This window comes from Ochotona curzoniae, unplaced genomic scaffold (assembly GCF_017591425.1).
Source record: "Ochotona curzoniae isolate NIBS_2020 unplaced genomic scaffold, NIBS_Ocur_1.0 scaffold_4701, whole genome shotgun sequence".
Lineage (NCBI taxonomy): Eukaryota > Metazoa > Chordata > Mammalia > Lagomorpha > Ochotonidae > Ochotona > Ochotona curzoniae.
This window is the reverse complement of record NW_024467122.1, coordinates 8498915-8524925: the sequence shown is the minus strand read 5'-3', so window position 1 is coordinate 8524925 and position 26011 is coordinate 8498915. Positions and strand designations below refer to the sequence as shown.

The 26011-nt window shown below is 44.1% G+C and overlaps 1 protein-coding gene across 2 annotated transcripts in view; it reads right to left on the bottom strand.

Annotated features, from left to right (window-relative positions):
• Positions 1–6647: 6647 nt before the first annotated feature.
• The window catches only part of TJP1 (tight junction protein 1), a 234926-nt gene continuing 215562 nt past the window's right edge, over positions 6648–26011 (bottom strand). The window contains exons 22-29 of one of the 2 annotated variants that reach the window (XM_040969244.1): positions 25111–25977; positions 24876–24970; positions 23605–23832; positions 19016–19182; positions 15659–16136; positions 13064–13281; positions 11270–11413; positions 6648–8154 (exon numbers count right to left, since the gene is read on the bottom strand). In XM_040969244.1, coding sequence (XP_040825178.1) covers positions 8060–8154; positions 11270–11413; positions 13064–13281; positions 15659–16136; positions 19016–19182; positions 23605–23832; positions 24876–24970; positions 25111–25977 — 2292 coding nt within the window. In that variant the 3' untranslated portion in view covers positions 6648–8059. The remainder of the gene's footprint in view (positions 8155–11269; positions 11414–13063; positions 13282–15658; positions 16137–19015; positions 19183–23604; positions 23833–24875; positions 24971–25110; positions 25978–26011) is intronic. The other variant, XM_040969245.1, reaches the window with a different exon arrangement.

Genomic DNA, 26011 nt, shown 5'->3' with positions numbered 1-26011 from the left:
ATCTTCCGTCCGATGATTCACTCCCCAAGTGAGCGCAACGGGCCGATACTATGCCGATCCGAAGCCAGGAGCCTCTTCCGGGTCTCCCACGCGGGTGCAGGTTCCCAAAGCTTTGGGCCGTCCTCTGCTGCTTTCCCAGGCCACAGGCAGGGAGCTGGAAGGGAAGCGGGGCTGCCGGGATTAGAACCGGCGCCCATATGGGATCCCGGGCGGCAAGGTGAGGACCTTTAACCACTTGCGCCACCGCGCCGGGCCCTCATTTGTCTTTGAAAATGAAATAAAATTCTTCCACAGTGTAAAGTTAAAAGAATATGCCTCTTCCAGACCTGCCCTAGAAAGGATAAAGATGTTCTCTTGACAGAGAAGAGGAACAGTGACCCATCAAAACCAAAGGCAAATGTGAAGAGCATCTCGGTAAAACAAGAGAAGACTAATCAATTAAGAACTCATTACTAAAATGATAGGACCAAATTACCACCCATTCTTAATAATCCTGAATATAAATGGTTTAAACTCATCCAATGTCATAGATTAGTGCACTGGATTAAAAAAAAAAAAAACAAAACCCATCTATTTGTTGCCTACAGGAGACACATCTCGCCAACAAAGATCAGAAGTTATATCTCATGGATTTTGATTTTTTTTTTGCTTCTCCAAAAATTTTCTTCTCATTAAATTCGTCACTGACTCACAGATCATTTAGTAGCATCATTTTTCTCAAGGTTCTTGATTTTCTTTTCATTTCTTCAGTGACACATTAGTCATTCAGTAGCACATTATTTAACTTCATGGCATTTTTTTAAAAGATTTATTTTTATTATTATTTTTTTTTTATTGGAAAGGCAGATAATACAGAGAGGAGAGACAGAGAGGAAGATCTTCCATCCGATGAGTCACTCCCCAAGTGAGCGCAACGGCCGATGCTATGCCGATCCGAAGCCAGGAGCCTCTTCCGGGTCTCCCACGTGGGTGCAGGGTCCCAAAGCTTTGGGCCGTCCTCGACTGCTTTCCCGGGCCACAGGCAGGGAGCTGGAAGGGAAGCAGGGCTGCCGGGATTAGAACCAGCGTCCATATGGGATCCCGGGTGTGCAAGGCGAGGACCTTAACCTCTGCGCCACCGCGCCAGGCCCCTTCATGGCATTTTTAATTTCTTCTTTCTGTTGATTTTGTTTTGTGGCTTTTCATTTAAGGGGATGTACAGTAACTGTGTAATGGAGACTATCATATCCAGATATGAGGCTACAATGCAGTATGTATGTCTACTTCGAGATCAAAGATGCACTCCCAATGAAACTGTTAATTATATTTTGACAATAAGATGCTGGACTCTGTCACTTCCCATGGCTGCAATGATGGACATATGACTGTTTATGAAGAACCATACAATAGTAATAATATAGGGGAACTCAATATGTGTGTGAGGGGGAGGGAATATGGGGAGGAGGTAAGGGAAATCCTAGGGCTTATGGAACTGTATCATAAAATAATAATAATAAAGTACAAAAAACCAAAAAAAAAAAAAAAGACAAAAGGGATCCAGAGATAAAGCACTGTTGCAGACACCCATCCAGTGTGTGTGTGTGTGTGTGTGTGTGTGTGTGTGTGTGTGTGTGTGTGTGAAGATGTATTCATTTTCATTGGAAAGGCAGATCAGATTTAGAGAGGACGACACAGAAAGATTCTCCATCTATTGATTCACTCCCCAAGTGGCCGCAATGGCTGGAACTGAGCTGATCCAAAGCCAGGAACCAGGAGCTTCTTCCACGTCTCCCACATGGGTGCAGGGTCCCAAGGCTTTGGGCCATCCTCTACTACTTTCTCAGGCCACAGGCAGGCAGCTGGATGGAAAGTGGAGCAGCTGGGACATGAACCAATGCCCTTACGGGATCCCAGTGTTTATGAGGTGAGGATTTAGCCTTTGAGCCACTGCACTGGGCCTCCTCCAGAGCATTTACAGCAAAGTTATAGAGAAATGTATCTAATTGGTACACTTAAGATAAATTTGATTCTATTTATAACTGTTCAGATTGCCTATAAAAATGAAGATAAAAAATGAAAGTGTGTGCTTCATGTAATACGTAGACAGTCACTTAAGACTAGCGTTGTAGTATAGTAGGTTAAATGGCTGCTGTGGCACTGACATCCCATATGGGCACTGGCTGGGGTCCCAGCTGCTGCACTGCCAACCTGGCTCCCTGCTAATGTTCCTGGGCAAACAGTGGAAGATGGCCCAGGTGTTTCTGTGTCCCTGCATTCATATGGGAGACCTGGAAGCTCTTTGCTTCAACCTCGTGCAGCTCTGTCTACCGTGGCCATTTGTGGAACAAACCAGTGGATGGAAGATCTAGCTCTACTATCTAACTGTAACTTTCAAATAAATACTTTTGTTGTTGCTAAATAACGAATCCAGCACGGTACCCTAGTGGCTAAATCCTCACCTTGCATCTGCCGGGATCCCATTTAGGCGCTGGTTCATGTTCTGGATGCTCCACTTTCCATTCAGCTGCAGTGAACCAGTGGATGGAAGATCTTCCTCTCTGTAAATCAGACTTTCCAATAAAAATGAATTTAAAACAATGTCTTCTTCCTCAAAAAAAAAAAAAAAAAAGGGAGGAGGTTAAACAAAACAAAAAAACCCATGATACTTCTTTTTGGTTTATAGCACAAAGAGATAAAATTTATGACAATGATACAAGGAGGGTGAAGCAAACGGAGGCCCAGGGGAGTAGATTATGTACTTTGCTAAACTCGGTGTCAATCTGATGACAAATGTTGGAAGCCAAGACTCAAATTGTAATTTCTAGAGCAGCAGTAACAAAAGAGGCAAAAGAGAATCCCACGAAAAATGAAGAAAGTGAATGCCAGAAAACATCTATGTCATAAGAAAGAGGACAATAAAGGAGAGATGGGAAAAAGACAAAGACGAAGCACCGGCAGAGAAATGCAGGTTAACCCCAGCAAACATGAACAGGCTGAGCACAGACGGACTCAAAGATGTCCCCCACAGCTGCCACTAATAAAGCTGCAGCGGCTAAACTATCAAAATAGACTTTAAGACAAAATATTGCTGAAGATACAGGAAAGATACAGCCACAATAAACAAATACGCTCTTGCAAACAAAATCTTAAAATACATGAATTTTTTTTTTAAAGCAACTGAATTAAAGGAAGAAATACACATTCTGGACTGCCCAGCAGAACTAGACAGAAAAGAAGGAGACAGAAGCTCTGAGCTAAGGCATTAATTAGACTGACCCTGAAGATGACAGCTGCTGACGTGGCAAGATGTGCATGTGCAAGTCAGCCTTGCCCCGAAGTGTGCACTCACACCTCAACTCCAGCCTCGTAACTGTGGTGTCAGTTCACCTGGTCTGTGGTGTTCTATTGTGTCAGCCATGCTGGCTGTCTATATACTGTACCTACCTGGAGTGCATGAGCACAAATGCTAACACTTTGGGGAGTCTGGGCAAAGAGTCCAAGTTCTCAGTATCATGCTTTCACATGGTGTGTTCCTTTTCCGATGTCTTGGAGTGAGAAATATGCTGAAAACCAGAAAGTCGGTCATGGGGACTACGTTGCTGCCATGGCCTGGACACAGCACTCTTGCACGTTTCCTCCCGTCATCACTACGGACCCATCTTTGGCCTTCCATCTCTGGGAGAGCCACATGGTGCCCACGGCGCTGGAAGCCCATGTCCTCAAGGTTCCCTCTGGGAACCCACTGCCCTTGGTACATGCTGGTTCTGCCATACGTTTGTGACAAGCACTGTAAGGCAGTGAGTGGAACACTTGGTTCCCTCTGCACATACAGGTCCCATCAGTTTTCATGTTCTATTTTTATAGATTAAAAAAATTTTTACACATGCATGTTTTCAAACCCATTCAGAACCAGAAAGTTATGTTACAAATGGCATTTTCCATAGCCTCAAAAATAAGAAAATCAGTGACAAAGTACAGAAAATGGAGTCACAACTCGGCGTGACGCCCATGGGCAGGTGAAGGTTGGGACTCCTTTGCAGGCAACCAGTCTGACTTTGCTGGTACCTGCCAGGCACCGTCCCAGCAGGCAAAGAACTTGGGTGCACTCAATGGTGTTCACAGGCACGTGGTCGCCAAGGCAACCAATACTGCAAAGGGAGGGTGCAGCATCGCAGCTGCTGTTGACTGCCAGGGAACTTAGGCAGTCACACGAAGCAGGAAACGGGCTCCAAGGCACACTGTACCTTAAAGGCCATTTATAAATCCTTGCTCTTGTACGAAAGAGGAATAAATGGAATACAAACATTTACTCTTCTCTTATTTCACCAGCTTGTTCATATGGAAGTCTCTGTTTACAGTTAAGGACATGTTTTAAAAATCCTAGATAAAATACATACCTCCTACTATATATAAAATCAACTCAGGACAAACTATAGATATCCACTTAAAACCTATATAAAATCAAAGAAAACTTAGAAGGAAAAGATCTGTGTAGGGGCAAGCAGCTGGGTCTGGAAGTTCAGACACTGCGTCAGGAATCAGCATTTGCCACTCACATCAGCGCGATTCTATTTTCCTGCTAATGCAGAGCCTGGGAGGCAGCAGTGATGGTTCAAGCTGGGCCTGTTACTCATATGGGATACCTGTAACAGTCCCTGGTTCCCACCTGCAGTTCTCTAGCCATTCTGGGTGTTTGGGCAGATGGGAATTCTGTGTTTAAAAACAAATTTTTAAAAACCTTTGTACCCTGGGGTAGGCAAGGATTTCTTGGACATAGTCTATGAATACATAAACTGAGCTTCATCAAGATCACTAACTCCTGCCCTCTGACAGCCACTGTACAATAACAAACCAGGTATGTGTTCACGTCCAAAAGATGGTAAAGAATTCTCAGCAGTCAATAAACAGCCCATTAAAAGGGGGTGGGGACTAAGGTGCTACTATACTGAAAGAGGATACATGGTGGCCAATACACTGAGAAGTGCTCAAGGGTGGGTGTTGTAGTGCAGCACAATAAGCACCTACCTGTGATGCCTGCCTTGCACAGCCAGCCAGCCCTCCAGCTGTTTCTGCTTCTGACTCAGCTTCCTACTGGAGCACACCCCAGGAGGCAGCAGAGGATGGCTCAAATGCTACCCGAACGAGAGACCAGGACAGAGTTCTTGGCTTTGGGCTGGCACAGTACCAGCTCTTGTGGCCTTTTTGGGGAATAAATCCAGTGGTTGGGATCTTTCTGTGTCATTTTGCCTTTCAATGAAAAGATGAACTAAAATCAACACCAAAAGCCCAAAAAACCTTTCATCATCATGAATTAAAGAAGAAATCAAAACCACAAGAAACTGAAAATAAAATGCCAACAGCAATTGCCAGGTAGAACATCAGGCTACTGAGTTCGAGTGGTGCAGCCACCTTGGAAATCAGCTTGGCAGCTTTTAGTAAGATTAAATACACACGTACTTTGTAACCCAGTGATCCTACTCCCAGGGGTTTGGTCAAGTGAAACGTCCATCACATGAAAACGCATGTGCATACGCTTCTAGCAGCTTTTCTCATGATACCCAAAACACAGAAACAAGCCAGATAAACTGGTACAGCCCCACCACGGAAGCATGCCCAGTAATAACGCCTAGGCTATAATTGCCACATCCAGTGAATCATTTTAAGGGAAAAGAAACCAGAGTCAAAGGCCACACATTGTACAATTCCAATTTTTGACCTTTTCTGAAACTGCCAAAAAATGCAGGCAAAGAAAGGAGATCGCTGCTGCCCAGGGCTGAAGAGGTATGGCTTGGGCCTGAGGAAATTAGCAAAGTGTGTTTGTCAAAATGTGGCAAATAATCTGCTTTAAAATGATGAACTTAAAGCATATAAAGTATAACTTAAATACAAAGATGAAGGGCTAGACACAGTGGTCAAGCCCTCACCTTGCATTTACTGGGATCCCATATGAGGAGCTGGTTCATATCCCAGCTGCTTCACTTCCATCCAGTTCCCTGCTTGTGGCCTGAAGAAGCAGGAGCTGACCGCCTAGGTTCTTGGGCTACTGCACCCATGTGGGAGACCTGGAGCAGATCTTAGTTTTGGACTGGCTGAACGCCATCACTGAAAACCATTTGGGGAATGCACCAGTGTATAGAAGATCTGTCTCTATTTTTCTCCATAAATCTCAATTGTGTTTCCAATTAAGATAAATACATCTTAAAAAACAAAAACAAAGAATAACATCAGTATCAATGGGCTACATTTGCAAAGATAACAGAAAACACTTTAGTGACAACCTGAGCGACAGCACGGGTTGTGGTCGAGTATTCAGGGCCTGTAAGAGCCATCTTCCTCCCCAAATGCAGGGACACAGTAAAACACCACGTCTCGTTTCTGGATCACAACGTTAGTCCTAATGAACACAAGTACAGATCTAAACGAGTGTATACAGGTGCTGGCAGGAGCAGGAAAGAGCACACGCCCTCCTCACTGGTCAGCTTCCCTCACTGGCCCTGCCCAGCGAGACAACTAACTGGTCTCAGGAAGAGGCAGTGTGCCGGGCAGCACTAAGCCTCAGGAGAGGTAGGGGACCCTGGGTGCAGACAATCCATGGACAGGGACTATAAAACAGGCTTAGAAGGTGGTAGCAAACCAGACACAGTGGGCAAACAGACCAAACCAGCACTTTATTTTAAAAAGTTTATTCTGTATATTTAGAAATTTGAGATTTTTAATAACTGCAAAAGAAACTCAGTCACACCTAATGATTAACAGAAAGTAGTGGTGTATTATCTGAACAGAAGTCGTGCTGATGTGCCATAATAAATTGTCTATTAGTAAAAAAATACACTTTAGGGCACAGCATTGTATCACAAATTACAATAGGGATACTTTGCAAGAATTTAATCAAACTAGAGAATTCTGAGGAACTGTCTTTTAAATGCAGCACTTAAAAATGTAACAACTCTGTGCATTCTTTGTCTTTAAAAAAATGACCTTGTGTGTCATAGAAATGCTGCTTTATTGCTGCAGAGGGCCGAGTCCAAGGCTCAAGAGGTACAGGAGAATACAAAGGTAGCCTTTAGAAACCTGCTTTTGTTTATGTATAAAAAAGGTAAAGTTTATAAAAGTTAATTTACAAACCAAGAGCAAAAGTGGTATGCACGCAGTATGTACAAGCATCCTGAAAACATCAAAGTGTTCAAACGCAAGCCCAGAAGAAAACAACTACTGCCCTTGGCAAATGGAAAAAAAAATTCCCCTCCCCAAATCACACCATTATTTTCTTCTGGGTGATTTATACATTTCAGAAACCACCAAATTCACAATTTATCCAATCTTCTTCATGATACAGTATCTAGATGCGCACAAAACCCATAAAAACTTAGTAACATGGCAAGAATGATCTAAGAATTAAAACCATGAGGGTAAGGCATTCCTGCTGGTTAGTATGAGTGTGGTGATATGGTTAGAGATTCAAAGAGGCCACGTTACCAGTCTCACATGCTTTGGTGTCCTTCCTTAAGAAAGTTGTATTTTCATATACAGTAAGTCATTGTCTTCACCTGAACACCCCTCCCCCCGAAAGTTATAAATTCCCCCTGCTGTACATTTCTGTTAAGTCCACTATACTGGTTATATATTCCAGGTGCATTTTAAAAATGTGTGCATATACTTCATGCATAGTAAAAATAAACATGTGTGCAAGGCTAGGGCCATAATTAACTTTGAAACAACGTACTTTGGAAATAACAGAACTAAATGCACCCCCATTAGTGGCTGGTATTTTAACGGAAATCAGTAGGTGAAGTTAAGCAGTGACCATAAAAACAAGTACAAAATTATTACAGCGAAAAGAACCTTTGAACCTATAGCCAATACCAAGAGTTCTTCCGTCACAAACATGCAGCTGGAAGCATGTGTTCTGACCACGGTTCAGGGCATGCTCACAATCTGGACCAGTCCAACAAACGCTTAATACAAACAAACTGTAGTATCAACTCTACAAAAAAATATAATACTTGGTAGAGTGGTTCCATGTAGCCTTGGTAGGCTTCACTCAGCTTCACATTAGTCAATCAGGTCCCCACAGTGTAAATCAAAAGTGGTCAATCAGGACAGAAACACAATTTGCTCCAACAAGGTAATTCGGATCTCCAGGAAGACACTTGTTCTGCCAGGTTTTGGGATCACCTAATGAGAAAAGAAAGTAGTTGTCATTTAGTTGAGTAAGTTGTTATTCATAATGCTTTGCAATTCTGGGGCAAACTGCAAATACGTACACAGTTAGAGAATCCTCAACACACTGTACTTACATCAAAACCTCTTGATGCTGCATTTCAATGCAGACCTGCCGGCACCTGTCACTCAAAGCTGCTTCAGGCTAGCGTTACCTGTCAGTCCAATGGTCCTCTCAAAGATGAGTAAAAGCACAATCACATGCCTGAGACAGCCCCAGTTTGCTCCCAACTTCAAGACATTAATGGCACCTTTCTTTCATTTTGAAGTCTGGATAATAACTGGTAGCAAATTTGAGTTGAGTATAGGATGCACCACTCACACTCAACTGTGCAAGCTCTACAGAATCTGGTTCCTAGCTCTTCCTCCTTAAAAACAGGACAAGGTGCCAGGGTTATGGCATCGTGGGCTAAGCCACCATCTAATTCCATAGGGAATTGACTGGAGACCTGGCTGCTCCATTTCCTTTTTTTTTTTTTTTTTAAACATTTATAAATTTATTTTTTACCGGATAGCCAGATTTACAGAGAGAAAGATCTTTCATCTGCTGGTTCACTCCCCAAGAGGCTGCAACAGCCAGAGCTAAGCCAATCCAAAGCCAGGAGCCAGGAGCTTCTTCCAGGTCTCCCACACAGGTGCAGGGTCCCAAGGCTTTGAGTCATCCTCTATTGGCTTCCTAGGGCACAAGCAGTGAGCTGGATGGGAAATGGAGTAGCCTTTATATGAACTGGTGCCCAAATGGGATCCCAGCGTTTGGAAGGCAAGGATTTAGCCATTACACTGTCATGCCGGGCTAGGATGCTCTACTTGTAACTCAGCTCTCTGATAGTTATCTCAGGAGGGCAGCAGAGGATGTTTTACGTGCTCTCTGCCTGTCTCTCTTGCTTTCCAACCCTGCCTTTCAAAGAAATAAATAATTCTTAGGAAAAAGAAAAAGGAAACCAGAACCAAACTGAAAAACCTAAAAGAAAACCCAAGCCAGCTGACAAGGGTACTGCACCAAGTGATTCTAGTTAAAAACCACTTGCCAGAACTCAAACACTGAACGTTGCCTGTCAGGTTGAAGAAGGTAGTGGGTATTGGGGTTTTTTCACAAGCTCTTGCTGATTTTAGAATCACAAACAGAGCTAAAGCCTCTGGGTGCTGACACCAACATGAGGCAGGCGGAAGGACTAAATGGCTCTGAGCATCCAAGTTTATGGAGAGACAGTTATAGTTGCTTTACAGCAATAGCTCAACCAGGAGTCATCACGTCTCCATGGGACAATGTCTGGGGAAGTTTTCTGCTTGGCAAATGTGCACCCATGTGCACCCAGTGGGTAGAGGCTAGATCCCAAACAGAAAAGTCATGCCCTATAGCAAAAGATTATCTAGCCAAAATGTCAACAGTGCCATTTGTACACCATACCTGCTAAAGGTATACATTATCTAAATATGATCTGAATCAATAGTATTTTATGATGGAATGAATTTTAAAAAGTGACTTAGTTTTAGGGATATGACTATATTATACTAAGAGAACAAACTGTCCAGACAATGACAGACGTATGGTAGCTCTCTGAGAGGAAATAAAATACGTATCTCATCTTGAGGCTTGAGTTTCTTCACAATACACTAGTTTTTGTAGGCATTAAATCAATAGTTATCAAAATCCACATTGACTTTTGAACAGAAATTTATAGTTGCAATACAATCCAAAGCCATATAAGATTCCATAAATGCATTTTCATTTTCTGGATGACTTTACTCCAATGTAATGTAAAAAATTGAAAAAACAAAACTAATCAAGATAATATATGTTTATGGCATCAGACAAAATAGTGGCAGCAAATGTGTAATGGTCTAATTTGGTATATGAGGGCAGTCAGAGCTCATGCTACCACATTTGGAATAACTTTAAGTTTTCTTTTCTTTTTTTTTTTTTTTTAAATATTGTGTTGTTTATTGGAAAGGCAGATGTATAGAGAAGAGATAGAAAAAGGTCCTCCATCCCATTGCCCATTCCATATGGCCTCAGCAGCCAGAGCCGAGCCAGTCTGAAGGCAGGAGCCAGGAGCTCCCTCTAGACTCCCCTCTGGATGCTGTGGGAGTAGAGTTACAAGGCTCTGGGCTATGTCCACTGCCCTCCAGGCCATGAGCAAGGAGTCGGATGGAAGTACAGCAGCCAGGACACAGACCAGCGTCCATGCGGGACCTTGGTGCACGCAAGGCGAGGATGCAGTCACTAGGTTATAGCGCCAAGAACCTCAAATGCAGTTTCATTAATGTCCTACCACTAACCGAGCCTATGCTAAGAAAATGTTTCCCAGGGGAGTCTCTAAGAAATACATGTTTTCTATATAATTTTTTTTTCTGTTGGGTGACAGTAAAATAACTCCTATTGCAATTTCTACACCATAACCTGCCAATTCACACTGTAGTGAAAACTGAACACTGCCCACTGATTTATGAAAATGTTCATGGATTTTAAATTATTTTTCTACCAGGTTCTCACAAAGTTTTCTACACCAAAAATAAAAATGTTCTGATTGGTAACTGATTTCAATCACTCAAGAAAATAAATAAATTCAGTGGAATCTTCAAAATTATGATTTTAAGAGTAAAACGTCTTGAAATAGTGCATAAGAGACTTAATTTAGAGTTCTGCATTGAAAGACTATGGCCAAGTACGATCACAATGGGAGATTTTGTAAGTTTTTCTCGTATACATACTTTGCAGATTAGGAAATGAAACAGTAATCAGAAACAAATACAACTACATCAAATGATTGCATATGAGGCACAATTAACAGTTCTCTAATTATCCTAAAAACTCTGACAGAATGAATAATTTTGTTGACTACCATGAAAGAGTCAACCTCTGGCCAAATTATTTTCCAAAAGGCAGAAACTTAAATCTGCCTGTTTATATGCAGGAGCACCACAAACACACGTGCAAACACTGGTGATGCTACAAGGCCACAGGAACAGAAGTGCAGATTGGCTAACCAACAGCTGGGCAGCACCACCAGCCCAGGATTAATCAACGACAGTTTCCAAAGCCCCAAAGGACAGAGTGAAGACAGCATACCCGACGAGGAGTCGGATGATTTTAGAGCAAAAGACCAACCGTCAGGAGTCATGGACGCACAGTGTGGCAGGCGCAGCTCCACGGGCTTCAGGAACTTGAGGCCATGGGGCCCACACATCACCAGGGGGCTTAGCAATGTCTCACCTGCAGTCGGGGAGAGAGCACAACACACACAAGTTACACACACAGGTCTTCCTTCTACATCCTTGCTTCTCTCCAGCGCATCCTAATCACACACTTTAATACCAAGTAGGGTGAGTTCTGTATAGCACTCCTGACCAAGAAAATTGTGAGGGAAGTAAGAATTTTAATTTTCTGGTAGCCACAACAAAGTAAAAAGACATAGGTGTCATCAATTTTAATATTTTAACTCAACATAATCAAGACACTATTATTTTAACTTATAATCAACACACTCTATTTCTGAAACCAGTGTTTTTTATATTTCTACCAAATTTTGATTCAAAATAGTCACACTTCAAGTGACAAACAGTCACAGGCTAATCCATTCAGTCCCGCGGATCTATGGTAGAAAACAGCCCGACGTGTACTCTTCACACACGTTACCGGAACCTTCCATTTGAACTAGTTCTCTATTTTACAGGAAGAGAGTGGGAGAGGGGCTAAAGCCAGGAACCAAGATTCCACATAAAACACTCAACCCCTGGGCTGTCACTGCTGTCTCCTGGGCCTCAGTAGCTGGGAGAGAGAGCCAGGGCTGGGAAATGAGGCCAGCCAATGCAATGTAGGAAGTGGGTGTCTTAACCAACATCTGGACTGCTAGGCTAAACATTCATTTCATATCTTCCATTTTAGAATTTTGCTATAAACGTGGTTTAATGGGTTCATGTAGAGATATAACACAGTCTTACTGGTAGGTTATCCCAGAATCAGAACATAGATTTGGGTGTTAGGAAAGTGAGCTAATACAACGTAGTGGGGTGCTGTAAAGACATGAAGAAACCCTAACAGTTGAGCATGAGGGCATCCTGACAGAGCAACGGCCTCCTTGCCATGCTGCTTTGGATGCTCAGACTCAGAGTGCAGCGCTCTCCTCCACTCTGCCAAGCATTTATGAGTGGACAGCAACCTGCTCCAGAGGGTTGGCTTTCACATGCACACTGTAATTAAAGGCAACATGGCTGTCAGCTACCCCATGCACACAGATGGATGTAGGATCAGCCAGCACTGCCTGGCAGTCTTGTGTAAGGATGCCCGTCACCTGCCACCACTCCTGATTTCACAGTAAAAGCACAGCCTCTTGGAGAAGGTCCATCTACACAGGCCCGTGATGTCACCGAGAGGCAGGAGAGAGGCTGCTCTGCCGTCTGGCACCGAGCACTGCAAGCTCGCAGGTGCACAAACAGCAACTCTGACACTAAAACCAAGCAGAGATAGAAACCACTATGATTAGAGAAACCAGCCAGTCCCAGAAAGACAACTTCATTTGCTCTGAAATGTGGTGATTAATACAGAATACCAAAAACTGTACAGGAATGAACTTTATATTCTGTGATATACTACACCTTGTGATTAGAGCTCTTATTGATACTCTTGTAGTACTGCGGCCTCTCTACTTGCTATTGTTGAATATTATGGTCAGTAGTAAATTAAGCCTGTGATTACATAGTGGACTGAAAGCATATCTTCATAAAAACTAAAGCAGAAAGGAAGAAACTAGAAATTGAGGGAGAAAGAAGGAGAAAATCATGGTTATCTTCCTAGAACTCTACCTACAAATACACGCAGTCCATTGTCTTCAAACTAATAAAAACGGAAACAAGAAACATTCACCTTTCTCTTTGTCTAGAGGAGGAAGGATGCTGTTGTCTCGGCAGACCTTGAAATAGATTTCCTGCTCAATGCCTTCGGGAATGGCTCCTTGTGGAATAATTATGCTAACGCCAGTTTCTATGGAGCTCAACACGCCACCATTGCTGTTAAATATGCCTCGGGCCGTGGCCACCACGGTGTGACCATCTTCATCTTCATCTTCCTCCACAGAGGATGGGCTGAGAGTTGAGAAATGGCTAGTGAGTAGGTTCCTAATAACAGGCACGCATTTTCTCTTTATGACCACTGCATAGGTGGTTTCATTTGGATCTCCATATAAACTAGAAGCTACTTACTTTAATAAGCAATCAGTGGTAGATTTTGCTCAGTTAACAATAATCAAGACTATGTTTATACACTGTATTTCTGAAGGTTAATAGTCAATTCATGTCTATTACTGATGTTTATAATTTCTTCTTTGTCTTTTTTTTTTAAGATTTATTTATTTTTATTGCAAAGGCAGATATAGAGAGGAGGAGAGACAGAGAGGAAGATCTTCTGTCTGATGATTCAATCCCCAAGTGACTGCAATGGCCAGAGCTGCACCGATCTGAAGCCAGAAGCCAGGAGCTCTTCCAGGTTCCAGGGCTTTGGGCCGTCCTTGACTGCTTTCCCAGGCCATAAGCAGGGAGCTGGATGGGAAGCCGGGCCGCCAGGATTAGAACCAGCACCCATATGGAATCCCGGTGCGTCTAAGGTGAGGACTTCAGCTGCTAGGCTACTGTGCTGGGTCCTGAAGTTTACAATTTCAATGTAAATATCTGATATTGTGTTAACCAAACTGTACAGGTTTAAAAAACATGAGAAAAGGGGATTTATTTATTTATTTGAAAGGCAGAATGGCAAAAGGAGGAAGAGACAGGGAGATTACCTGTCCACTCACTCCTTTCCCAAATGCCAACACCAGCACAGGCTAGTTGGAAGTCTGGAACTGTACAGCAGCAGGGACAGAAGCACCCGGGCCACCGTCTGTTGCTTTTGCAGGCATAATAGCCATAAGCTGGATCAGAAGTGGTGCAGCTGGGACTTGAACTGGCAGCCAGACACGGCATGTGTGTGTCCCCAATGTGTAGCTTAACCCACTGTGCAGTAATACCCGTCTTCAAGTAACACACTGTAATATAGATGAAACTGGAGCTTTATAACTGAATGTACGTCACAGTTCTCAAACTGACAGCACTCTCTGTACTTTTTAGCAATATCTGACGTAACAGTGCACCTTACAAACTGATAGCACCTTCAAATCTACTGGGATTCTAAGTGTGCACATTATGGCTCCTTCCTCCCAACTGACTACCCAACACCTATGTTGTGAAAGGCCTACAAGGCTGTATGAGGTGAAGCCTTTGATACAAGTGTGTCTCATATAGACATGAAATATACAGTAATGGGCCTAGCACGGTGGCCTAGTGGTTAAAGTTCTCACCTTGCATGTGCTGAGATCCCATATGGTCACCAGTTCTAATCCTGGCAGCCCTGCTTGTGGCCTGGGAAAGCAGTCAAGGATGGCCCAAAGCCTTGGGACCTGCACCCGTGTGAGAGACCTGGAAGAAGCTCCTGGCTCCAGAACGGCTTAGTTCTGACCATTGTAGCCACTTGGGGAGTGAACCAGCGGACAGAAGATCTGTCTCTCCTTTTCTCTGAAAAACCCGACTTTCCAATATAAAACAAATTAAAAAAAAAAATACACAGTAGCTTAACTCAGTACAAAACAAGCAAACAAACCAACCAACAAAAAACTACCCAAGGCTAAGGGGTTTGGTATTAATAGCCAGATGACAAGGTCAAGGATGAAGTGTGTGCGGCGTAGCCAAAGCTCAGCCAGCAGCACTCCTGTGGTGCAGTGACAGGGCAGCAGAGCCCACGGCTGAGGCTGCGGCAGCACACAGGCCACAAGTGGAGCCTCACCCACTCACACAGAGAAGGGCAGCAAAGGACCCAGAGAAGTGGACAGCCAATGCTTTCCCTGGCCCTGGGCTTTGCCTGCAAGTACTTCTCCCCTGAGGCTGCAGGGACAATGTAACTGGATTTGAGTGGCTGAAGCGAGATTAGGAAAGGAATGGATCCAAGACGACCACAAGGAGTGTCAGAAACAGGTCCTTGGGAGCTGCTTTGTATCATTTGCCCAACCAATCTTACCCAACACTAACTGCCGTTTTCACAGCCTTTATTTTTAGCACTCTTCTGAACAAACGGTGGGCAAGGACAGATGCTCTCCAACGGCTAGAATGTACACAGGCAGCTCGGCTTGGATCAGAGCATGTGCTCTGAGCTCACACAGCCAGCACCGCCCTGGGGTTCACCTCAGCCCAGCTGAGAGCCCGGCTAACCTGTCTCCTGCCACCCACCTTGAGTCCTTTGTAAACTAGGGATGAGGACAATCCTGACCAGCACACATCACCATCCCAGGGGACTCTTAGTGCTGGCACACATGGCAGCCACACTCTGTTGAGGACAGCGTTACAAGAACCATTCTAAGTCCTGAATCATATAACTCACATCGAACTCTGTCAAGACATGTTAAACCAGTATTTTAAACACACACAGCTATCTTACCCCATGGCAGCAGTTTTAGGCACTGTGCTGATGCTGTTTATTTGGTATTTAGGCTTTTCTGCATGGATGGAGAAAGTTTCCACTCCACTGTCGAACTCAGGCGGCTGTGCTGAACTGTGCGCTTTCCCAAGGATTTGGGGAGAAGCTGGGGGTTTGGAGGACAAGTCAGCTTTATGTACAGTTTCACTTGGCAGAAGATTGTGGTTAAACTTAGGACTTTCAAATTTGCGTTCGAATGGCCGAGCAGAACTGGTGTAAGGTTTTGGTGTGAACCGATTGTATGCTGGAGTGATAGTTTTCTGAGTCTGCTCAGCTCCATTAACTGGGGCTTTATCTGGGAAGCTTTTCTGAGGATACAAGGCAGACTGAGCAGAGTCTTCTCGGGTTGGTGGTCTGAAAGTTGCTGGCTTACTCTGAGGTGGCGGTGGGTCTGGTTTGGACACCAAAGAATTCTGAAAGTCCAGTGACACTGAGTTGCCTGAAAACCAAACAGAAACATGTCAGGAGCTTCCCAACAGAAGCGTTAGCTGCCCTCTGACACCTCTGGGCTGAACCTGTCCTGGTGCCAGGTCTGGGTCACACATGCAATGCTGCCAGTGGATCTTGTTGCCTTTCCACTGGCATCTGGGTAGCCTTTCTCCAAGAATCATCACAAAAAATTTCAGTACTACAAGTCTTATAATTAAAGTTAAAAGAAGATCCACACAGAGAAGCTATTACAAAATACGTAAAAGAATTATTGTCATCCAAAATCTGTAAGGAAGAACTCAACCTAATAGTGGAAGATAAGCAAAGATAGGAATAGGCAAAAAATGAGAATGTTCAGTAAGAACACAAAGGCATTCAACCTTACTATTAAACAGGAAAACATAAGCAAGAACAAAATGCATGGAATGCCATTTTCTACACCTCACAGAATAGCGACACGGACATGTGTGAAGCCAACTGCTGCCTGAGGTGTGGAGGAGGAGTCTGCACCCATGGAAGACAGGAACTGTGCGTGATGGTACACACGGAATCCTATGGGATTACTAAGAAGAAAATAATAACAGTGCTATTGATACTCTTTGAGAGAATGGGGAAAGTAGGGCCAGATTCCAACTCTCTTTTATGGAACTAGCACAATTCTGATACTAAAACTACTCAGGGATGTAGAAAGTTATTAATCCAAATTCCTCAAATTTTAATATAATTTAACATCAAGAAAATGAAGGAGGAAAATAATATAATCATATGGTAAGCCACCTTTACACATGTTATGAAAAAAATTTAAGATTTTTTTTTTTTTGAAAGGCAGATTTATAGAGAAAAAAAACAAAGAAAGATTTTCCATCCTCCATCCACTGGTGCGCTCCCCCCAGTGCTGTAGCATCCAGAGCTGAGTCAACTCGAAGCCAGGAGCCACCAGCCTCTTCTAGGTCTCCCACATACGTAAGGGTTTCCAGGGCTTTGGGCCATCCTCTCCTGCTTTCCCAGGTCACAAGCAGGAAGCTGGATAGGACGTGGAGCAGCCGGGATTTGAACTGGCAATCTATATGAGACGCCAGTGCTTGGAGGTGGGAGGATTATGCAGTTGGGTCATCTCACAGGTAAGTAGGAACAGGGGGCACTTCCCAAATATAATAAAAGCCACTGAAAGAAACTATAGCTGTCATCTTAAGGGTGAAGCATTCAATCCTTTCTCCTTAAAACAAGTACTAACAAAAGATGTGTGCTTTACGCATTTTTGCTGAGATCCTCAACAGTGGAAACTGGTAAGACACAAAGCCCAAAGGCCTGCAGACCAAGAGCCAGCCGTGTGGCATAGTATGTCAAGCCACCCCCTGTGACAGAGGCACCCCACATGGGCACCACTTGTATTGCCACTCCTCCACTTTCAATCTAGCTCGCTGCCTTGGGAAAATACAACATGATCCAAGATGTGGGCCCCTGCCATCTGGATGAAGCTCCTGGCTTCACTCTGCCACTGTGGCTACTTGGGGACTCTTTTTGTATCTACCTGTCTCTTTATAGTACTCTCAAATAATTACATCTTTAGGGAAAAAAAAATTGTCAAGAAGATAGTTCTAGCTTGTCTTTATTTGTAGACATGACAGTAAAAAAAATAAAAATAAAATAAAAAAATAATGCTGAACAATCCAGAACTGTAACTTGTCTAGTGAGACTTACTATGTAAACAATACAAAAGTATTATCTAAACTAGCAAATGGTTAGAAGAATAATCATAAAATCACAGCCATAAAAATGAGAGCTCCACATAAATTAGAGCCATACATCATCTAACTTGTTGAGATTTTACCAAAGAATAGAAATGCAGAAAGCAAGCTGCTATTATAGTAAGTATAATTCAAACTTTACCTTCAAACTTTATGGCCTTCCCAATCCATGTGTGAAGATAGACCATGATTCTTGTAAAACTATTACCTTAATATTTGAATTTACATACACTGGTAATTAGTGAGTGGCATAAATACAGGCTGGTTAATAAAAACAACCAGAATCTAAAAGAATACTTCAGAAATTTCATAGAAAAATGAAACTTGAACATGTGATTTGGTGTGACCTGCAATTGCTGGTATTCTATGTAGGGACCAGTTTGTGTCCTGACTACTTCACTTTCCAGCCAGCTCCCTGCTTGGGAAAGCAACAGAGAATGGTCCAAAGTCTTGGGTCCTTGTACCAAGGAGAGAGACCCAGAAGAGGCTCCTGACTCCTAGCTTCAGAATGGCTCAGTTCTGGCTATTATGACATTCTGAGGAGGGAACAATAATAGAAAGTATTTTTATCTGTCTGTCCTTCTCGCTGTAAATCTGCTTTTCCTATAAAATAAATCTTTAAAAAAAAATTTGCTCTTGAAAAAATTTTAGAATCCATGCAGCTTCTTCTTTTATAAGTACCCTTATATGTAGCTAAAAGTTTTGTCCAATACAATGGTGAAAGCTACAAAAATAGAGGGAACACATTTTCAACAAAATCCTTAATCCTCATGTTCCCAGGCAAAATAATTCAATCATGCATATTGTTTTAAATTTGAGAGACAGAGAGAGTGAGAACAAATAAGTATGCCCACACATGCAAGATTTCTCCCCCCAAAACATCTGCAATGGCGGTGGCTGGCTCCGGGATACAGCTGAACTGGCAACAGGACCCACACCTCCCTCACGGAGGTCAGGAACACACTTACCCAAACCCAGGTTCAGCTCTGACATCCAGGGGTCTAAACCAGTGTCTTAGCCATGAGGTTAGACGCCTACCACCAGCTAGTTATTTTTTAGGTTAGGAACCATTTTCTTAGAAACTAAGACTTTCCTTTCCTGGGTAGTACCATGTAATAATCTCAACTTCTGAGCTTCCTACCTTCCCCATGTGCTCCCTTCGAGTGCATGTGCAGAGAAGAGCTAGCGACAGGCTGAGCGGGCTGGGTGTAGTGCGAGGGCAGCGGAGGAGGCGGCGGGGTGGCCTGGACCGGCTCATAGCGCTTCTCACCAAACGATCTATCCAGGGCATCAGCTTCAGGTTTTCCCCTGTTAAAAAAGGACAGATATGCCAACAACACCGGAAACTGGACTCACATTTATCAAACATTCTCATCCTACAAGCACACTTTAGTTTCAAAAGAAAAAAAAATCTAGACATCTTCCAATTTCTTCTCTTGAATGTGGGCATCTATTCCACCAAAATATACAAACAAATTCAACCATTCACCAGCACAAGAAAAGTCCAGACAGCACAAAGAACCCAAAGGATATTAGTAAAACATCCAGAAGACAACAATCAAAGGCAGATGAAATTTTGGGTATACTTAGAGTATCTATGTAAATTTACTTTTAAAAATACCAATGGTGGATAGATTTTTGAAAAAATGCATCCTGGCACAATCTTCCTTAGACCCATTTCTACTCGCATCTAAGGGTAAGAGCCTTTACGTCTGGTGCAATCGGGGCAGCATGAGAAGCAAGAACAGAGCAGAGGCTGGGACACTCCTCAGTTAAGAGCCGCACAGAAAATGCTGCTGGCTTTGTGGGCCATGAGGCCTCTGCTGCAACTGTGCAAACATGGCTACGACAGCCAAACAGCAAGTAAACAGGCACAGCTTTGCTCCAGTAACACTAAGCAGTTAAACGCTCTGCACATCTTTTACTTTAAAATTTATCACAATTGGGGGGAAGGGATTGTCTGTTCAGTGACTGCTTAGGCTTATTTCAATCACATTGTGCCATGCATCATTTTTTTCAGATTGCCAATTTTTATATTTTAATGCATAAATTCATAGAAGGGAAATCTTGTAAATAGACCCATAATTGCAACGATGCCATCTCAACCTTACTGCAGAGTGCCAAAGCTGCACTGGCTTTATGTGCACAAACAGCATATATGTCTGGAATGCACATTCATTTTCACATAAGACACCCACTGAAGAAGTCTAATTGTTTTTATTAGCGTGCAAGCTATGCTGTTATCTTGCTTTCATGCTTTTAGACTAAATGTTTCAAGTTAAAAACTGATGGTGCACATAATGCCAATGACACAGTGAGGGACACTTCGGGGAGCAGCCTCACATCAATGCCAGTCTTACCACTTGACGCTCCTTTTCAAGCAGTCATAGCTAGCGTAAGAGCCAAGATATCTAGGTGATGGCAAAGCAAGCGCAACAGAGAAATGAAAGAAATGGTCAATCTAACTAAGCACATTCGTAGTAAACAGAATTCAAATGCCTTTTAAAAGCATCAATCAAATCTCATCTATAAAAGAACACATTACAACTTTCATCTGCATATTTAAATCCCATGACTTAGTTTTGCCCTGCCTGCTTGTACTTTAACAGGTATCATGTGAGCAGCAATGGGTTTGAGCGTCATTCTTCTCCCACCTCTGCCCACTTCTTTTGTAGCTGTCCAGAGGAAAGAAATGGATCAGATCAAGGCTAATCAATGGGCTCAAAGGAAGTGAGACGGAAATGCCCCATACAAGAAAAAAGCTGGGAAAAGAAACTGTTGAAGCAAAACCACAGAAGTGATACACCAGGCAGCTATGCTGGATCCCCTCGTAGAGTGAGACAAACTTGCAAAATGAAAAGACTCTGACTCATGACTGGATGAGACATTCTTTCTCTCATGTCCCGCTGACATCCAGGCATCAGCTAGTAGGTGCCATGCTGGGTGGAGCCCTAGGTGCAAGGCTGCGGAGTTTGATACTCATAGCTTCTCACCTAATAAATGTCACATGCACACAAAAACACCACACAGTAGTTCAGGCAAATTTAGAAGCTAGACTACAGCACCATGACTTCGGGACTGAACCCCACAGAGCTGACTTTTGGCAGGTGCATCTTCTGTTAACCAAACAAAACAAACAATTCCTAGTTGTCCTGGAGAGGTGAGACAGTCACAGGCCTTTATACAGATGACAGACTGCCTTAGAATCTCGGAAGTTGCAACTTGCTCTTTGAAGGCGAGAATCCGAGGTGCCTCTTAACTCTTTCCAATTCTGACACAGTTCTCTGGAACCGCTTGCTTGCTGTGGTATTTAGCCTGTGCTAACAAAGATATCTCCCTCCCCCTTTTCTTACCAGTTCTGTGATCTGTTTTTTAATTGGAATGTAAGATAATTTTGCTATAAAGGCCTGAAGGCATAACTCACAACAAACAGTAAATGGTTCTGAAATGTAGGGAGGAGGGTTCTAAATTTTAAATTATTTCCTATTTGATAAAAGTTGTTTTGATTGGACAACACAGCAAAAAAAAAAAGCATGACAAACGCCTAGTTTGTAACGGCCTCATGCCTCAACAGGCTGGAAGTACTTGGGCATCCTAAAATCATGCTAAGGAGGTCAGGCTCCCATCACCGACAGAACAAACAACCTGCAGTTAACACAATTCTGACTGCAACAATCAGAGTGTGCATTTTTATTTCTCAGAAACTGTACGCTGATGACAGTGGAAAAATACCTTAAGCCTTCACTTCAAATGATGTCTTAGGAAAAACAGTGATTAATTTTTTTCAAAGATTTATTTATTTATTGGAAAGTCAGATATACAGAGAGGAAAATCTTCCGTCCGATGATTCACTCCCCAAGTGAGCGCAACGGCCGATGCTATGCCGATCCGAAGCCAGGATCCAGGAACTTCTTCTGGGTGTCCCACACAGGTGCAGGGTCCCAAAGCTTTGGGCTGTCCTTGACTGCTTTCCCAGGCCACAAGCAGGGAGCTGGATGGGAAGTGGAGCTGCTGGGATTAGAACCGGTACCCATATGGGATCCCAGCGCGTTCAAGGCGAGGACTTTAGCCACTAGGCCACACTGCTGGGCCCAACAGTGATTAATTTTTAAAAAACGTTGAATATTTTATAGTGTATCCTAAACAAATGCTGACTTCTTAGTAAATTACAAAGGACAGCAGGGCTCAGACAACCCAAGCATCAAAGTAAGTAAAAAGATCACAAAACTGGGCCTTGCACGTGCTGGAATCCCATATGGGTGCCGGTTCTAATCCCAGCAGCTCCACTTCCCATCCAGCTTCCTGCGTGTGGCCTGGGAAAGCAGCTGAGGACGGCCCAAGACCTTGGAACCCTGCACCCACATAGGAGACTCGGAAGAGCTCCTGGTTCCCAGCTTCGGATTGGTGCAGTACCGGCTGTTGCAGTCACTTGGGGAGTGGATCATTGGAAAGGAGATATTTCTCTGGCTCTCCTCCTCTCTGTATATCTGACTTTCCAATAAAAATAAATCTTAAAAAAAAAGGTCACATAACTGGGCCCAGCACTGGAGCCTAGTGGGTAAAGTCCTTGCCTTGCATGCACTGTGATCCCATAGGGTGCTGATCTAATCCTGGTAGCTCCGCTTACCATCCAGCTCCCTGCTTGTGGCCTGGGGGAGCAGTGGAGGACAGTCCAGGGCCTTGGGACCCTGTACCCGCATGGGATACCCAGGAGAGGCTCCTGGCTTTGGAGCAGCTCAGCCCTGGCTGCTATGGAAGATCTTCCTCTCTGTCCATCTGACTTACCAGTAAAAATAGAATAAATTTCTTCTAAGTAGTCATAAAACTGACACATGACAACTCTGATGTGTCCACTGGCCCAGCCTGACGCCATCACACACTGCGCTGCTGGGATTACCGGCAGAGGCAGGGTCCAGCGAGCCTTCCCCGAACCCAGGTAGCTTTCCTTCCAAGACATTGGTCCTCCAACTCAGGACTCAGCTGGCCCTGTAATTGTGGGCCACAGAATCCTTCTTCTGACAAACCCAAACTTACTTTTGTTATTGAGGGTTTTGATCGGTCGATCCATGACTCCACTTGTGCCTATGTGGTTTTGCACCAACTCTCCAAATTTTCCACCAGTCAGGAGGTAGAACAGCAAGAGGCTGGACACGAACCCTCGGGGACAAGCAGGAGACAGCAACCCCCTCCCCGAAGAAGGCCCGGCACACAGCTCCGACAGGAAGGGCAGTCAGCGCATCCGGGGCTCAGCCTCAACTCTGCCTTGTCATTTTACCTTCTCCAAGCTCCTCGCTGACAGAAATCTCAAAAGCCCCCTCCAGCAACAGTAAGTGAGAAAAGTTCTTTCTTGCCTTGAGCAAAAAATTCTTAAGTACTTCCTGTCAGACAATGTCCCCCAAACATTTCTATTTTTAAACTGGAAAAACAAACAGAAAGCAAGGAAAAGCAGCACAGTGCCAGTGTGTGCAGCAGACAGATTGCAGGCCAGCGGGAGGCCAGCACCTCTGGGGCACTGTCTTCTCCAACACAAAACTTCAACGGAAACACTCAACACACTTCCCAGCATAATATAGGCACGTATCCTGCCGAACAACTGAAATTTTGTACTAAACTATTTTCCTTCAAAATATATTGAACTGCATGTGATTAACTCCATTTTATGCAACCGAATCTTTATATTTTACACTGATCTAATTTTTAGAATATTAGTGAAAATATGAAGCAACTTACTTTGAAGAGTAAGTAGAAAAATTTGGTTGGTTCTGAGCATGAACTGGCTTGGCTGGCTCTGAGAGGTGGCTGGCAGCAACGTGGGCAGCAGGCTTGGTCTCAAAACTTCTCCGGTCGAAGTAGGAGAGCTGTTTTCGGTAGTATTCTTCATCTTCCTCGGGGTCATAATGATTTGACCGAACGATATCTTCAGGGGGCTTCACGTGGGGTTTCTGGGGCTCTGGGAGCCTGACAGATAATAAGCAAGTGACACCAATTTCTTTTTTGTTTTTTTTTCCCCCACACAACTTCTTAGATGTTACTTCTTGGAATAAAACAAAATACACACAGACCCCCTCCTAATCTTTTCACCGAATGCTGTGCTCATTCCGCTCTGGCTCCAGCAGCCCGTCTGAGCCTGCAGATCCACAAGGACATACTCCACGGTCACAGAAGCCTCCTCCTTGCTGTGAGTTGTAGGACAGCTCACAGAAATACACATGCAGTCAGTTAGAAGGGAAACACTTGAAGCCACAGACCAATGTCAACAGCAAGTGACAGAGGGTCAGCACTTTGAGATATTTCTGTAAGATTTTTAATCCAGGTTTAATTACTGAGTTTGATGTGAACAAATGACTTTACCTGTCCAACATTCTAGAGCGCACAGAAAGCAAGTGGGGAAGAAACAAGTCATTACACAAATCCCTGTGTCAGGCAGCAGCTCCTTTTTATAAGAGCAAACTTACATTCAGTAAATAAAATGTGTTAGTCAGCTGGAAGAACTGCATTCAAACCCAGCCCAGGACTTGTTAGCTTAGGACAGCACCAGAGCTGAGAACACAAGCTGAGGAGCGGCTGGCCAGGTTTCCCTCTCAACCTTGGCACCTCGCTCTAAAACTCCAAACGCAGACCCCAGAGGCGACCCCGTATGCTTAGGTGCTTAGCACAAGAGAGCACACGAGGCATGCTCGCCAATGTCTCATTTCAGCTATCTGAGCCAATCTCACTCCGTTTCCTTACCCCTAAAAACTAGGAGTTCGCATGTCTGCCAGCACTTTTAAAACTGTAAAACAGAGCATAAATGTTAGGGCTTTGCAATTTTTAATTATGTGCTGGAACAATATTTTCAAGAAATCTGATGAGCTTTTGTTTCCTGAGGTTAGTGTAAAGGTTTGTTACACAAGAATAATAAAATTCTTAGCTTTCCAGGCTGTTTCTGTTCAGCAAGTTGTTCACTCGTTTTAGTTAACAACAAGTAAGGTCCTCCCCTCTAGCAGCGGAAGCTCACTCACCTGTATAAGGTTTTGTCGTGCTCACTGAATTGGTTCTGCGGGGTGGATTTAGGGCCAACAGCAGCAGCAGCCGGGGCTTTGGACGCTTCCGGAGGCTGCAGACAGACATTCCCAAACAACAGATGATTACCACACGGACCCCACGTGAGGGGGAGGGGAGAGGTACGCAGCACAGCTGCTCTTCAAGTAGGGTGCCTATGCATTCAACGGTGGGAAGACGGAGTGACACACTCACCTTGAAGGCGGCAGCGTCATTCCCATCCTTCTTGTTCTCCAGTGACGCAGACCTTTTGTTCTCAAACATTTTAACTCGAGTGAGCACAGACTGTGGTTTCATTGCCGGATCCTCTTCTTCCTCGGCTGGGGGTGGAGGCAGTGGTTTGGTACTGGAAGGCAGGACTTCTGGCTTATGCTGAGAGGACGGGATCAGAGAAGAAACCACTGTAGCACTGTGGAGAGGCTCGTAGTGGCCTGCTTTAGAGGTAAACCCTTGGGAGGGCATTTGCTCATAACCTCGTGGGTATTGGTCAAAATACTGCTTGGGCTCAGAGGGCTTAGGGGCTGCGGAGGGGTAGGGCTGCGCTTCTGCTCGCTGTCTGCTATGCACATCGTACGCAGGAGTCGGATGCTCTTCATGCCGCAGTGTAGACGTCCTGGGGAGCTGTTCATAGCGTGCTCTGCTGTCGTAAGACACAGGGGCTGGCTCTTCAAAACGCGAGAAATACCCTCGTTCTGAGGACTCTTCAGGATGCTGTCGAGAATCGAGGTCTCGAGCGTGTGGATGATCGAAAGACGGGCGGCCTGGGAAGGACTGTTTGTCATCGTAGTAAGACCACTGCTCTTCATACGCAGGCACGCGATCTTCGTATCGCACACGGTGGTCATAGTTTCGAGAAAACTGGTCTGCATAGTTTGAGGACTGGTATCTGTATGTGGGCTGCTCAAGGTCCCTACTGGATTGCTTCTCCAGGTACGGGAGCTGGGGTTCATAGGCCATACTGGGCTCCTTCTCAGGTCTCTGGCCCAGGTGACCAACGGCTGGTGGCTTCAGAACAGGATTCTGCCTCACCACCTCTTCAGGGTATGGATCCTTTCTGTAGACCTGCATCAAAGATTCACATCTGAGTTCCAAAGTT